This window comes from Talpa europaea (assembly GCF_964194135.1).
Source record: "Talpa europaea genome assembly, chromosome: 7".
Classification (NCBI taxonomy): domain Eukaryota; kingdom Metazoa; phylum Chordata; class Mammalia; order Eulipotyphla; family Talpidae; genus Talpa; species Talpa europaea.
In genome coordinates this window covers 49,535,972-49,550,887 of record NC_140074.1, presented here as the reverse complement: position 1 = coordinate 49,550,887, position 14,916 = coordinate 49,535,972, and the positions used below count along the sequence as shown (strand labels likewise).

The following is a 14,916-nucleotide window of genomic DNA, read 5'->3' as shown; positions in this document are numbered from 1 at the left end:
CGGAAGCGGGTCCCGTCGCGTCCGGCGGGGGTGGGCGGGGCCGCTCTCCCGGAAGTGCCCGCGGGGTTGGCTGCGCGCGCGGCTTCGCCGAGTCCGCGGCGGGAGGGCGCGGGCGGGAGGGCGCGGGCGGGAGGTCAGGCCTAGCGGCGCTCTCGGTCCTCTAGGCGGGCAGGACCCTGTGAGGGCCGCTCTCCCACGGAAGGCAGGAGTGGGTGTCGGAGGGGACCCCTTGACGTGCACAGCTCGAAGAAGGAAGAGAGTTTTGACTAGCCCGCGGGCGAAGGCTGCTTCTCCCTGGCTCTGAGAGAAGGGCGGGATGGACGGGCTCCTAACTCCCCGGGAGTCCGCAAAATTCATTGCGGAGAACAGTCGGCAGGTGTTCATTGATGGCGGAGGCGTGCGGCGGGTGGCCGAGCTGCTGCTCCCACAGGTGTCGCGCCCGGAGCTGCGCGTGGAGGGCTGGAAGGCCCTGCACGAACTGAACCCCAGGGTGGCCGACGAGGCCGCGATCAACTGGGTATTCGTGGTAGACACGCTCAATTTCTCCTTCTGGTCGGAGCAGGCCGACCACAAATGTTTAGTGGGGTACGGGGGGAAAACGTACAGTGGCTACTGGTCTCTCTGCGCCGCGGTCAACCGAGCCCTGGACGAAGGTTTGTGGCCCTTCAACCGGTTAGAGTCGGCGGGCGGCCTTGCAGGTTTCAGTTTACTGGGAGGACCCAGGGAGTGTGAGGGAGATGGAATAAAGCACTTATATGGGAACTTGAAGTTCTCCCTTGCCGGTCCCTCTGCTTAGAATGAGGGTGAGAAGCTGACATGTAATCCTATTCAGTGAGAGGTGATCCTAATATATCATTCCTGCAGCTTAAAAGTCAGTCAGTCTTCTAAGAGCTCCACTTGGAGGACGCCTGAGGTGCAAAGGGACAGATTTCAAGGGCAAAATACGTCAGATTAGCATTGCAATCGTTAGAAAAGAGTGAATAAATACAAGCAAATAGAAAACGGATTCTGCTGATTTTTTTTTTTAACGATCCATTTTTAGTGCATTCTTTTAATACCCGTTAGATTTCATATCAATTGCATGGTGTAAAAGCAAGGATCTAATGACTAAGAGAGTTTGACTTTGTTCCTCTGGATTTTGTTTTCTCCCTAAGGGATACCAATAACTAGTGCTTCATACTATGCCACGGTGACTCTGGATCAGGTTCGTCATATACTCCGTTCTGACACAGACGTTGCCATGCCTTTGATAGAGGAGAGGCATCGGATTCTCAATGAAACTGGGAAAATTCTGCTTGAGAAGTTTCAAGGCTCTTTTCTTAATTGTGTCCGGAAAAGTGAAAAAAGTGCACAGAAGCTATTGCACCTGGTAGTTGAAAATTTTCCTTCATACAGAGATGTGACTCATTTTGAGGTGAGTTGCTTCTCTTGGGGATTGTAGAATTTTTAATCCTCTTTTTTTCTTTTTTATTTCCAGAACTGTGTTTGAGAATAAAAACTTTAGAAGTTCGTTCCCTATGGACAGGGGACAGTAAAAAAAAAATTATGTTTCAAAGACATTACTTTAGTAAGTCTTCCTATTAAAGTGTCCTTTTTTGTAGTTTTGTCCTTTGTCTCTGTCCTTTTACAGTTTCAAACCTAAAAAAAGACCTACAAAAAATTCATTGCATGAAAGTCAGCTCAATTCTCTACTAAAACGTATTTTCTGCAGAGTTCTAATCATGTGTACTGTGTTTCTTTTTCATACACAATGTAGGTTAGCAGTGATTTTTGCTTTATGCTACAAAAATGTTAATAGATATCTTTTTAAAATGGTGAACATTTTGTATACCTTCCCAGTGTGTACCTGGATTTTACTTTAAAAACATTTTTTAGAATCCTTTGTCACTATATATTTTAACTGTGATAAAATTGGAAGCAACTTCAGAGAAATCACATAATAAAAATATATTGAATAAGTTAATACATGAATTGAAATTTTATACCAGTCCTTTTGTAATCACACACAGTTCAACAACTAAAACTAACAATGTTTAAGTTAATTTTTGTGTTTTCAAGGTGATTGTGCATACAGTATTGTTTGATCCACAAAACAGCTCTGTGGCCTGAGTACTGGAACACTATTGTCCTGTTTGCAGACTAGGAACCAAAGTCTGAAAGAAAGATTTAACATTTTACTGTAGGTCATTTTGTCAAGAAATAGCCAACATTTAGATTTTAATATGAAAGGAGAGATGTCTGATTATGTAGATTACGATTATTTTAATTGCAAGTGACACAGTGCCACACAACTAGAAAAAATCATAAGCAGAAAGAATTTTTGGATGGGTATCAGGAATACTTGGATCAGTAACACAGTGCCATCAGGATTCAGTCTTTCTTCTTTGCTTTTTTTGGCTCCATTTTCCTCTTACTGCAGACTTAACTTTCTCCACCAGTTTTGTATCTTTTGCTTGAGACTCTTTCAGTTCCCTTTCTAAAACTCCTGGGCAAGAACATGACTGAGCATGGATTATGACCAAGTGTGCTTATGGAGTAGGGATGGGGCAGAGACAGTTCTTAGAAAAGAGGCCCTTGACTGTTGTTGAATTTTTAAATGTGTGCCAGAATATAAATTAACTTTAAGGCTGCTATATCCTTGGACGGAAATTAGTATCTGAAACATTTCCCATGATTGCACATTTTTCTCAAATTCATTTTTAGAGAAAAATCCCAAAGTGTTACAAAAATCATACTTAAGGGAGGCTGAAATGGATAACGGGGCATTTATGTGGTGGTGCATGGAAACTAAACTTTTAATGGTAATCATGATATAGTGTATACAGATGCGAAATAATAATGCTATACACTGTACACTGAAAAAAAAACTTAACATGTTCTTAAAGGAGTGTTATACTTTTTTCCTTTACTTTTCTTATGAGATTATCATTAGTGTTACCCAAATGCACTTTATGTCTGTAACCCCTATATCATCTAACATAATACTGGGTAACATGTTATTGACATAATATTAGCATACATAATGGGTGCTCAGTGCTTTGATTATTCAATTATTGTATTTCCATTTAAAAGACACATAAATAATGGAAGTAGCACTTGGTACAGTTAATTCCAAATCTGGAGGAATTCTAATGAAACTTTGGAGCAGCTTTTGAAATCTAGAACATATTAAAATGAAATATATCTTCTAATTCATATTGTAAATCTTTCTAACTGCAAAACTAGAATATATTAATTATAGAATTTGGGAAGTATAGGAAAACAGTTTCTATTCTACCAGGAGGTAACTGCTGTTGACAGCTTGATCTTTTTCTCTGTGTGGATGTATTTTATGTGTGTGTGTGTGTACATATGGAGAATTAGGACCATGCTATAAAACACTTTTAGAATTTAACAAATTATGAATACTTTGCAATAAATATTCTTTCACAGAACAGTTGGTTTTTTTCATAGTGCCGTATTTTGACAGTGTTCCACTGTATGGATGTGCAATCCTTTAATTATTTATCCAAGCTATTTTACCACAATAATTGTGTTTGGTACACAGTTTTTGTTTTTTAAATTGAATTTTTTTGCCTTGTTTTATGTGATTATAAATAATACTGCATAATAATTTAACATCCACGACTATTTTTTTTTTTTAATGGCTTCCTGTTAGTGGAGTTGCTGAGTCACAGCATGGCCAGAATTTTCAGTCTTCTAATGCATAAAAATGGACTGTTCTCCAGAAAGATGGCAACAAAGATGATCAACAGCAGCAAATGAGAGTGCCTTTTTTCTAACCCTTCATAACATGGTTATGATATAGGTTACTATATTTTTTTATTTTTTGATAAGTTGCATAAAATGGTGAAAAAAAATTATTTAAGATTTATTTTCTTATACAAGAACCAGGGTATAGGCCAGAGGCGCAGGAGGGTGAGCAAGATTCACCAGAGACAGAGTGGGGAGCAGAACCAACAGATCTATTGAAATACACTACTGAGGGGAGCAGTGGGCAAGACAGGAGAGGTCTGCCACGCCATGTGGGTATCTCCCTGGCTGGCCGGGAATTGAATCCGCACTGCAGAGGCTGTGGACGGCTCCACAGTGCTGCGCTCAACTCACTCTGCCACTGGGGAGGCCCCAAAATTATTTTTAATGTGTACTTATTCACTGAGATTGTCATTCAGTTTTAGACATTTATAAACAAATGAATAAAGTGAGAAAATTTTATTTTAGACTGATTTATATTAGTGATCTATCAATCTGACTGTGGCCTAAAATGAGTGATGAAGCTTTAAAATACAAATATAATTCCAAAATGCTAACCTCAAAGCTTTTGATCAATAGATAAAAGAAGGAGGGCTATTTTTTTTTTTAAACTCTGCAACTGACTCTGATTTAGAGTATGAGTCTAAATCAGCTAAATTTTATGAGTCCTAATAAATCAGCTTCTGAAGGCTATTGTATCTGATATATTGATAAATGTACATCATAAACATACATATCAATATCTGACATACTGATGAATATACATGGAAAACATGAGCTTTTTTGGTACTTTTATCAATAACATTTTATGTTTCTCTTAAGCATTTATAATTCTGATTTGTTCATGGTAAATTTGTTGAAGAAAATCAGCTTAAGGGTAGAGGTTTTCTTTGATAATTATTTTATAAAGGTAGTATTTTGAGATTTTTTTTTCCACAAAGCAATATTATGAAACATAGAAGTTGTTATTTTGGGATTTACCTGTATTTTCAGTGATACCAGTTAGTATTTTAAAGACATAAAATTTGATTACTAAAATCATTTGCATGTAAAACTACATAAGCATATGAAGAAAATGTTTTATATGTTTTGAATTTACTTTGATTCCTCACTTGAATCTTATTATATTTTTCATTTTAAGGGTATTATAATTTTGTACTAATTGGCTACCATGGAAACAATGGTCATGATGTGACAATTTATGTTTTGTTAGATACTAGATTTTGTTATATACTTCAGGTTTTTCCAGTTTCCTCTGTGAATCTTATTTTTTTTTAAAGATTTATTTATTTATACAAGAGCTGGGGTCCAGGCCAGAGGCACAGGAAGGTGAGAGGATTCACCAGAGACAGAGCGGGGAGTAGAATAGGCAGACGGACCGAAATACACTGCTGAGGAGAGCAGCGGGCAAGAAAAGAGAGGTCTGCTGTGCCATGTGGGTATCTCCCAGGCCAGCTGGGACTCGAACCTGTGTTGCACAGGCTGTGGACAGCTTCATAGCGCTGCGCTCAACCCGCTGCGCCACCAGGGAGGCCCTGCTCTGTGAATTTTATTAAAAGTACCAGATAGGGGGCCTCCCTGATAGTGAAGGGGTTAAGTCTCAGCACTATGAAGCTATCAGCAGCCACTGGAGTTTTATCCCCAGCCAGGGAGCTAACCCACATGGTGTGGCAGACCTCTCCTATCTCAACCGCTGCTCTTCTCAGCAGTGTATTTCAGAAGATTGCCTGTTCTGCTCCCCACTCTGTCTCTGGTGAATCCTCTAACCCCTCGCACCTCTGGCCTAAACCCACCCCAGTTCTTTTTTTTTTTTTTTTTAAGATTGATTTATTTATGTATACAAGAACTGGGATACAAGATGGGGGGTGAGAGGATTCACCAGAGACAGAGTGGGGAACAGAACAGGCGGATCTACTGAAATACTGCTGAGGGGAGCAACGGGCGAGCCAGGAGAGGTCTACTGCGCCATGTGAGTTTCTCCCTGGCTGGCTGGGGATCGAACTCGTACTTCAGTGGCTGCAGTCAGCTTCATAGGTTACGTCTTAACCCCTTGCGCCACCCGGGAGGCCCAATGTTTGGTTAAATTTCTTTCATTCATATGTAATGTAATTGATTAGCTTGTTACATGGACTTCATAATTGAATTTGACTATTTTTACAAATAGTAGACTTGATAAACTCTGTTAGTCAGTTATGTTTTTATCCTTGAAATAAATTAATCATTTTACCTGAAAGGAAAGTTAAAAAATGAATGCTGTGATTCTCTTTAGAGATGAGTCTATTGTTTTTTCCTCTTCTCCTGCAGAGATTAGTTTAATGGTGATTATTTTCTTCTTTATACTCTTCTGTATTTTATACAATTAATGTGAATTATGTTACAATCAGGAAAACACACACATATTTTAATTTAATAAACTCTCTAAAGGAAAAATATCTGGCCACCACAAGTAATAAGCAATGGGTTACAGTGATACAGAAGTATGTGTATGAAATAATGCCATTGGGAAAAAACTCAAAATACCATGATTCTGTAAATTGTATTTTATTTATTTGTGTATTTTAAAAAAAAATTATATACACTTCTTTTTTGTACAATGTATGCTTTCTCCCCTCAGGTGTAGTTCCCATATAATTCCCACCACCAGTTCACCCATGCACCATCACCATAGTCCCTTGTGCTCTTCCCTCCTGCTCTGATCCGTCTCCCTACCCGTCCTCTGCAGTGTCTCTGATTTATAGTTGCTTGTTAAGTTTGTTTTTTAATTTATTATATATAAATTGTATTTTATATGCCTTAAAAATACAGGAAGTAAGTCTGGAGTGATGAAGATAACTGAATAGCCATTAGAACTTCCTTTTTTCCTGTAAAAGGTTTTAAATTCTTACCAATTGAGTAATGTAATGTGCTTTTTTTTTTATAGCATGCACAAAACTCAAATCACACAGGTAACATTTATATTCTCTTCATTCATCAGGGGAAAAGAGTTTCCTTTTACAAACGGGCCCAAATCCTTGTGGCGGATACATGGAGTGTATTAGAGGGAAAAGGAGATGGCTGCTTTAAGGACATCTCCAGTATCACCATGTTTGCTGACTATAGAGTACCTCAGATTCTTGCTCACCTGGGAGCTCTGAAATACTCTGAGGAACTGCTGGAGAAACTTCACAAAGGTTTGCCATTCAAATTGTCATTCTTTGTTGTACTATCAATTATTAAGTCCCTGTCTAGTTTCTTTCACCAAAGGTCTCCTTTGTTTAGAAAGCACTATTTGTTGGTAAAAGCATATGGAAAGAAAAATGCAAGAGCAATTCAGCTATAGAGAAAATTGCCTTTTATTTTTATTTTTTTTGCTGTAGTATATGGATATGGTGGGAAATTACACATATGAACATTGTAATTTCAGAACCTCATAATAAATAAAATGAAACCTAAATCTATGTTAAATGAAGGTGTGCAACACTGAGAGAGTCCGTCAGGTGTAGCATTTGAATTGTGTTAAACAGAAGAATACACTGCACTGTGGCCTAAAAGGGGAGCTGAGAGGTAATATGTGCTGGATTTTAAATTACAAGTTTCCAGGACATGCCCCTGGGTTGTCTTACACAAGTCACTTTTCATTATTACATTCAGATTATTGCCCCTCAAGAGTGGAAACCTTATTATAATATATGAGTATAGATAGTTATGTTTGTGTGGAAATTAACTTTTTTTTTTTTTTTAATAGAGGCATGTTTTTTTATTTATTTATTATTTGTTTGTTTGTTTATACATGCACTGGGTACAGTCAGAAGCGCGGGAGGGTGAGAGAATTCGCCAGAGCCAGAGTGGGGAGCAGAGCAGGCAGAAGGACCGAAGCGGGCGGCAGGAGAGGTCTGCGCACCATGTGGCACCCTACTCCGGTGGCCGGGGAGCAGCCGGGGATCGAACCGGCGCCGCAGAGGCCGCAGGCTGCTTCACAACCCAGCGCTCAACCGCTGCGCCACCGGGGAGGCCCCAACTTTTTGTTTTTTTAAACATTTCTTTGCATAAGAAAAATAATTACATTGCATGCTTTTCATGTTAATTTCTGGAGTTCCTTATTTTCAGCTTTTTCTTTTTTTAAAAAAGAAGGAAGTTGTTTTCATTGAATTTTCTCTTGTGAAATAATCATTCAAAATAAGAATAACACCTGGGGCCTCTCTGGTGGTGCAAGGGGTTAAGTCTCAGCACTCTGAAGCTATCCACAGCCACTGCAGCACAAGTTCAATCTCTGGCCAGGGAGCTACCCACCTGGTGCAGCAGACCTCTTCTGTCTTGCCTGCTGCTTCCCTCAGCAGTGTATTTCAGTCAGTCTGCCTATTCTGTTCCCCACTCTGTCGCTGGTAAATCCTCTCATCCCTCCCTCCCCACCTCTGCCTTGTACCCCAGTTCTTGTATACATAAATAAATCTTTAAAAAAGAAAAACAAAATAAGAATAACAGAATAAAAAGTACCATTATTTCTATGATTGCTTCTACCAGGTCTCTATGCTGCCTTGGGTAATCCATTTTGTCCCTATTTCCTGATTTGAAAAATAACAAACTATTTTATGGTTTAGTACTCATGTCATGGGTATTAATTGTTGTATATCTTTTTAAAATATTTTTTTGGTTAAAGTAACATTGGTTTATATCATTGTACATGACTCTGAAATAAAGGATCCTGCCTCTTCAAATGTGTGTTACCACACCACACCCACTGCCAAGGCTCCAAAGGGACAACAGTTAGCAGTCATATATATATATAATAAATGTATATTTAGCCATATTCAGCTGATCCTTTTTTTTTCTTAAATATTTATTTATTTATACAAGCACTGGGTACAGTCAGAAGCACGGGAGGGTGAGAGAATTCACCAGAGCCAGAGCGGGGAGCAGCACAGGCAGAAGGACCGAAGTACACTGCTGAGGGGAGCAGCGGGCAGCAGGAGAGGTCTGCGCGCCATGTGGGACCCTCCTCCAGTGGCCTGGGAGCAGCCGGGATCGAACCGCGCTGCAGAGGCTACGGGCAGTTTCGCAACCCAGCGCTCAACCGCTGCGCCACTGGGGAGGCCCCTCAGCTGATCCTTTTTTTTGGCTAATATATACACTGCTCATTTCTTTCTTTCTTTCTTTCTTTCTTTCTTTTTTTTTTTAAAGATTTATTTATTTATGCATACAAGAACTGGGGTACAGGCCAGAGGTGCAGGGGGTGATTCACCAGAGATGGAGTGGGGAACAGAACAGGCGGATTGACCAAAATATACTGCTGAGGGGAGCAGTGGGCAAGTCAGGAGAGGTCTACTGCGCCATGTGGGTGCTCCCTGGCCAGGGATCAAACTGCTGCAGCAGCTGCGGATAGTTCCATAGGTTTTGTCTTAACCCCTTGCACCACCAAGGATGCCCTACACTGCTCATTTCTATCTCTAATCATTTTTTTGCCTGGTATCCTTCACCCAAATCTTTTTTTTTTTTTTAACTCACATCCTATATATCTGCTAAGGCTTATCTCCAATGCTACCTCTTCCAAATAGCTTTTCCTGACTGTTCATGATTTGTCCATTTCCTCCTGAATTTTTATAGCACGTAATTGTCTCTGCCACTGTGAGAAAAATCATGGTAAAAAAGGATCCTCTAGTATATTTATAGAGTTGTCTGAATTTTCTTTTTCCATTCATTCAATGGCAGCGGCTTTTTCCCAGATGTCCAATTGCAGCTGTTAACTGCCTCCGCCTGTTCTGTTCCCCACTCCATCTCTGGTGAATCACCCCCTGCACCTCTGGCCTGTACCCCAGTTCTTGTATGCATAAATAAATAAATCTTTAAAAAAAAAAAAAAGAAAGAAAGAAATGAGCAGCTTCTAAAAATGGCATTCTGCCATTCTTTTTTTTTTTTTTTTTAAAGATTTATTTATTATTTATGCATACAAGAACTGGGGTACAGGCCAGAGGTGCGGGGGATGAGAGGATTCACCAGAGACAGAGTGGGGAACAGAACAGGCAGACTGACTGAAATACACTGCTGAGGAGAGCAGCAGGCGAGCCAGGAGAGGTCTGCTGTGCCATGTGGGTAGCTCCCTGGCCGAGGATTGAACTCGTGCTGCAGTGGCTGCGGATCGCTTCATAGGTTGCGTCTTAACCCCTTGCGCCACCAGGGAGGTCCTGCATTCTGCCATTCTTAGCTAGTTTTACATAGGGTGAGGAAATTCCTTTGCCTCTTAGTTTATTTAAGTAAAATTGCCACCCCCACCCCACCACAAAAATACTTTACTAGTAAACTAAAGGAGACACAAAAACTATAAATCTAAAGCAGCATATATATATATATTTTTTTTGTTTGTTTGTTTGTTTGTTTTGTTTTGTTTTGTTTGTGGGACCCTCACCGGCGGCCGGGGAATGAACCGGCGCTGCAGAGGCTGCGGGCAGCCTCGCAGGCCAGCGTTCAACTGCTGCGCCATCAGGGAAGGCCCCTTATATATATATACATATACATATATATATAATTTATTTATTTTTTTAAGAATTTTTTTTTAATAGAGGCATGTTTTATTTATTTGTTTGTTTTGTTTATACATGCGCTGGGCACAGTCAGAAGCGCGGGAGGGTGAGAGAACTCCCCAGAGCCAGAGCGGGGAGCAGAGCAGGCAGAAGGACCGAAGTACACTGCAGAGGGGAGCAGCGGGCGGCAGGAGAGGTCTGCGCGCCATGTGGGACCCTCCTCCAATGGCCGGGGAGCAGCCGGGGATCGAATAGGCGCCGCAGAGGCCACGGGCAGCCTCGCCACCCAGCGCTCAACCGCTGCGCCACCAGGGAGACACTATATATATATTTTAAATAAATGTCCTATGTGATTTCTGAAATCAGGTTGGCATATTTAGATGAGTTAAAACCTTTATTAACTGGCTTCCAAAAATACTTCTTCCAAACACGAGGCTGTACTACACATATTCCTTTCCCTTTCCCCTCTTCAGGGATATTTTGGGAATAGCTCTTGGAGGGCCTACCCAGGTTTCTCTCCACTTTATTTATATTTTGGAATTTTAGTGGACATTTATCCCAAATCCTTGACATAAGAAATTCGGTTTAGTTTGTTGCATATTGAATATCCTGAGATAACTTTTTGTTTTTGCTTCTTCATGCTTTTTTTAGCTGTCACCATTGTCTGTAGGCTTGTAGGACATTAACATATTCCCCTTAATTTTTTAGCTCATCTGCTCATTAAAGGCATATTCCTTAGCCTTTAATAAAAGACTGATGGGCATCTCTGGTGGTGCAAGGGCTTAAGTCTTGGCACTGTCAAGCTATCAGCAGCCACTGCATCATGAGTTCGATTCTTGGCCAGGGAGCTAACCCACATGGTGCAGCAGACCTCTCCTGTCTCGCCTGCTGCTCCCCTCAGCAGTGTATTTTAGTCAGTCCGTCTGTTCTACTTCCCACTCTGTCTCTGGTGAGTTCTGTCACCCTTCCACACCTCTGGCCTACACCCCAGCTCTTGTATGCATAAATAAATAAAATAAATCTTTTAAAAAAAAAAAACAACAAAATACTGACAATGTAGTATTACTAATGTAGATTTTCGCTGTGATTCTAAGGCTGGCTTTTGGGCCCAGTCTTCTCTGACTCTAATCTATGTTTGTTAGTCCTCTCATTTGGTTTCAGTCTTTTTGTTTCAAATTCCATGCTCTATTCCATTATGTAAGTTGCTGTCTTAATTTTATTTGTTTCTTAAGGCTAACATAAAGAATTATCATAAACTGGGTGGCTGAAAAGCCACAGAAATTTATTCTCTCACAGTTCTGGTGACTAGAATCTGAAAGCAAGGTGTTGGCAGGACCATGCTCCCTTTGGAGGGTCTTGGGAAGAATCCTTCCTTTCTTCTTTGTAGCTTCTGGTGGTTCCTTGCCTTAAGCAAATCCTTGCCTTATAGCTGCTTCACCCCATCCTTCTCTAACTATGGCTGTGTGTCTCTTCTGTCTCTCTTTGCACCTTCGCCTTTTCTTATGATGATACTAGTTATGGATTTTAAGGCCCACTCTAATCTAATGTGACTATATCTTAGTTTGATTATGTCTGCAAAGGTCCGTATTTACAAATAATGTCACATTCACAAGTCCTAGCAGTTAGGATTTGAATGTATCTTTTTGAGGGACACAGTTCAACACTATAGATATTTATTGCTGTGTAACAAGTTAAAGGCTAAAATTTAAAGGCTTAAAGCAAATATTTATGATCTTACAGTTTTTATGGGTCAGGAATCTAGGTTCTGCTTGACTGGTGTCTCTGGCTCAGGGTGGCCATCAAGGTGTCAGTGGGGGCAGTGGTCTCAGCTAATGACTCTACTTGAGTGGTAATAAATGCTCCCAAGGTCACTGTTGTAGTTAACTTGGTTATTCTGGCAAGTTTGGAGGCATTGATTGACAAAAGAACTAGAGGATTTGTATGCTAACTTCTGGGGCAAAGTAAGAAGATGGAGGGATATGGTATCTAGTGTCTATTCTTTCACCTGCCTAAGTGACCAGTGGCCTAGCGCTAGGGAGAGGTGGATGAGAGTACCTGTGGGACTGGGGCATTTCAGTGGATCATAGGGCCTCTTTGTTACAGTGAGGTTCTAAGTAGGTTGGTATACTTGTTGGTCTGAGGCCAAGTATAACCAGCAAATATGTTTTGCTTGGCCCCCACAGGACTTTAAGCAACTTTTAAGTAGTTATCAATACTTGACAATTAGAAAATTTTACATGAAAATCAAACTTTGACTTCTCTTACAAAAAATAGAGAAATATGGGGACCTTGGGTCTACCTTTATAAAGGGCAGCACATATGCTTTAGCTCACCACAGTTTGCATCTGCCTGATCATTTATAGGCAATTGAGTTGATGAGCCCATCTTGTCTTAATGGCAAAGCACAGTCGGTGCCCACTTTGTAGAACCAGATATATCCTATATCCTAGAGATGCGCACCAAATAGACTGTGGGTCCTACAGGGGCTCTCAGCTCCATATTTAGGCAGCGCTGACTAAAGGATCCTAATCCAAAGAACGATCATGGAACTCCTTGCTCAAGTTAACCACTTGATTTCCTAGGTTCTCCCTGATGCACTTAGGGTTTGTCCAAGACAATGTTCAGTTCTCAAGTGGGGAAGGAGGTACTGATTATTTGAGCCCCCAGGAGTCCTCCAAATTTGCATTGACATATTCTATTCTGGTATCAAACCTAATTTTAAATCCTTTAAAGAATAATTTAAAAGTATTTTTGGCCTCCCGGTGGCGCAGCGGGTTGAGTGCGGTGCTGTGAAGCTGTCCACAGTCTCTGCAGCATGGGTTCGATTACCAGCTGGCCAGGGAGCAGCCCACATGGCGCCGCAGATCTCTCCTGCCTTGCCTTCTGCTCCCCTCAGCAGTGTCTTCGGTCAGCTGCTTGTTCTGCTCCCCGCTCTGTTTCTGGTGAATTGTCTCATCCTCCCTTGCCTCTGGCCTGTACCCCAGTTCTTATATAAATAAATAACTCTTTTTTTAATTTGTACAAGCACTGGGTACAGTCAGAAGCGCGGGAGGGTCAGAGAATTCACCAGAGCCAGAGTGGGGAACAGAACAGGCAGACTGACGAAATACACTGCTGATGGGAACAGCAGGTGCGGCAGGAGAGGTCTGTCACACCATGTGGGACCCTCGCCGGCAGCCAGGGATCGAACCGGTGCTGCAGAGGGGCTTCGCAGCCCAGCGCTCAACCGCTGTGCCACCAGGGGAGGCCCATAAATAAGTAACTCTTTAAAAAAAAAGACTTGGGAAAAAAATAAAAGTTTTTACTATTGTATAAATTTATGGTTACCACATATTCATATATTGGGGAGTTAGTATATTTAAGGTGCTATGTTAGGTCTTAGGGTGATTGAAACAAATAACCAGACAGGATCCCTGCCCTTATGAAATTCAGCTTGCAATTGGGATTTAAAGCCTGAGTTTAGAAATGGTTTAAAATAAAATGAAGTATAAGGCTTATAATTTTAAAATGAGTACTATTTAAATACTTTTGTTCTGCAGTAAAGTTATGAGTAGATTTTATATCACTGGCTCTTAATGTTTCTTGCTCTTTTTTTCCTTTTGCAGGGGAAATGCTCTCCTATGGAAGTAAGCCAGAGGTGGAAATCAGAGGGTGCTCACTTTGGTGTGTTGAGCTAATCCGGGATTGTCTTCTTGAGCTTATTGAGAAAAAAGGTGAAAAACCTGGTGAAGAGATCAATTCCATTCTTCTTGATTATTACTTATGGGACTATGCACGTGATCATAGGGAAGATATGAAAGAAATTCCATTTCATCGCACACGTTGCATATATTATTGACCCAAAATGTAAACTGATCCAAAGAAAACCCTTTGCATTTTTTTCATACAGTAATTAATTTTTGTACAGTACTTGATTTCTCCCCATTGGTATAGTTGCCGTAATTATCATACCATCATATCACCCGTGATCCATTATCACAATCCCTTGTGCTCTTCCGTGCCCTGATTTGGCCCCCCTCCTGTGCTGTTTGCCTGATATCTGTGGTCAGCTTGAAAGTTTTGTCTTTTCTCCTGTCCCTTTGTTTGGTTTCTCTAGATGCAACATGTAAGTGAAAACATCTGGTATTTTCTTTCTTCTTCTGGCTCGCTTCGCTTAGAATAATTCTTTCTAGCTCCATCCATGTCGCTGCATATGGCATGAGTTTATCTTTTTTGATTACTCATTAGTGTTTCACTGTGTATGTATACCACATCTTGATCCAGGGCATATATGTTGTTTTCATATCTTAGTTATTGTAAATTATGCTGCTGTAAACATAGGAGTGCAGATTTCCTTTCAAATTAGTGTTTTTTGTATCTTTTGGGTATATTCCTAGGAGTGGAATCAATGGATCATATGGTAGATCCACTTTTAGTGTTCTGAGGAACCTACACACAGTTTTCCTTAGTGGCTGGGCCAATTTGCATTCCCACCAGCATTGTAAGAACCTCTCTGCATTTTTATATCACATAATCATTTATACAGTTTTGCTTTGCTGTTAAGAGGTTACAAGAACAAGAAAATTTTTGGTGGAACAAGAAAATTTTGGAGTAACAAGAAAATAGATTACTCAGATGCATTTAAAAGTTTTTTTACCAACATATCATTGTGTATCTCTAACTTTATTCT

General features: G+C 40.6%; 1 protein-coding gene across 1 annotated transcript; it reads left to right on the top strand.

The window, feature by feature from the left end:
* Positions 1–316: 316 nt before the first annotated feature.
* QNG1 (Q-nucleotide N-glycosylase 1) lies at positions 317–14,085 on the top strand (the record flags this gene model as incomplete). The annotated part of the gene is made up of 4 exons (XM_084239235.1): positions 317–653; positions 1,155–1,414; positions 6,728–6,923; positions 13,853–14,085. The coding sequence occupies 4 exons, from the start codon at positions 317–319 to the stop codon at positions 14,083–14,085; spliced, it is 1,026 nt and encodes a 341-aa protein (XP_084095361.1).
* Between the last annotated feature and the right edge of the window lie 831 nt (positions 14,086–14,916).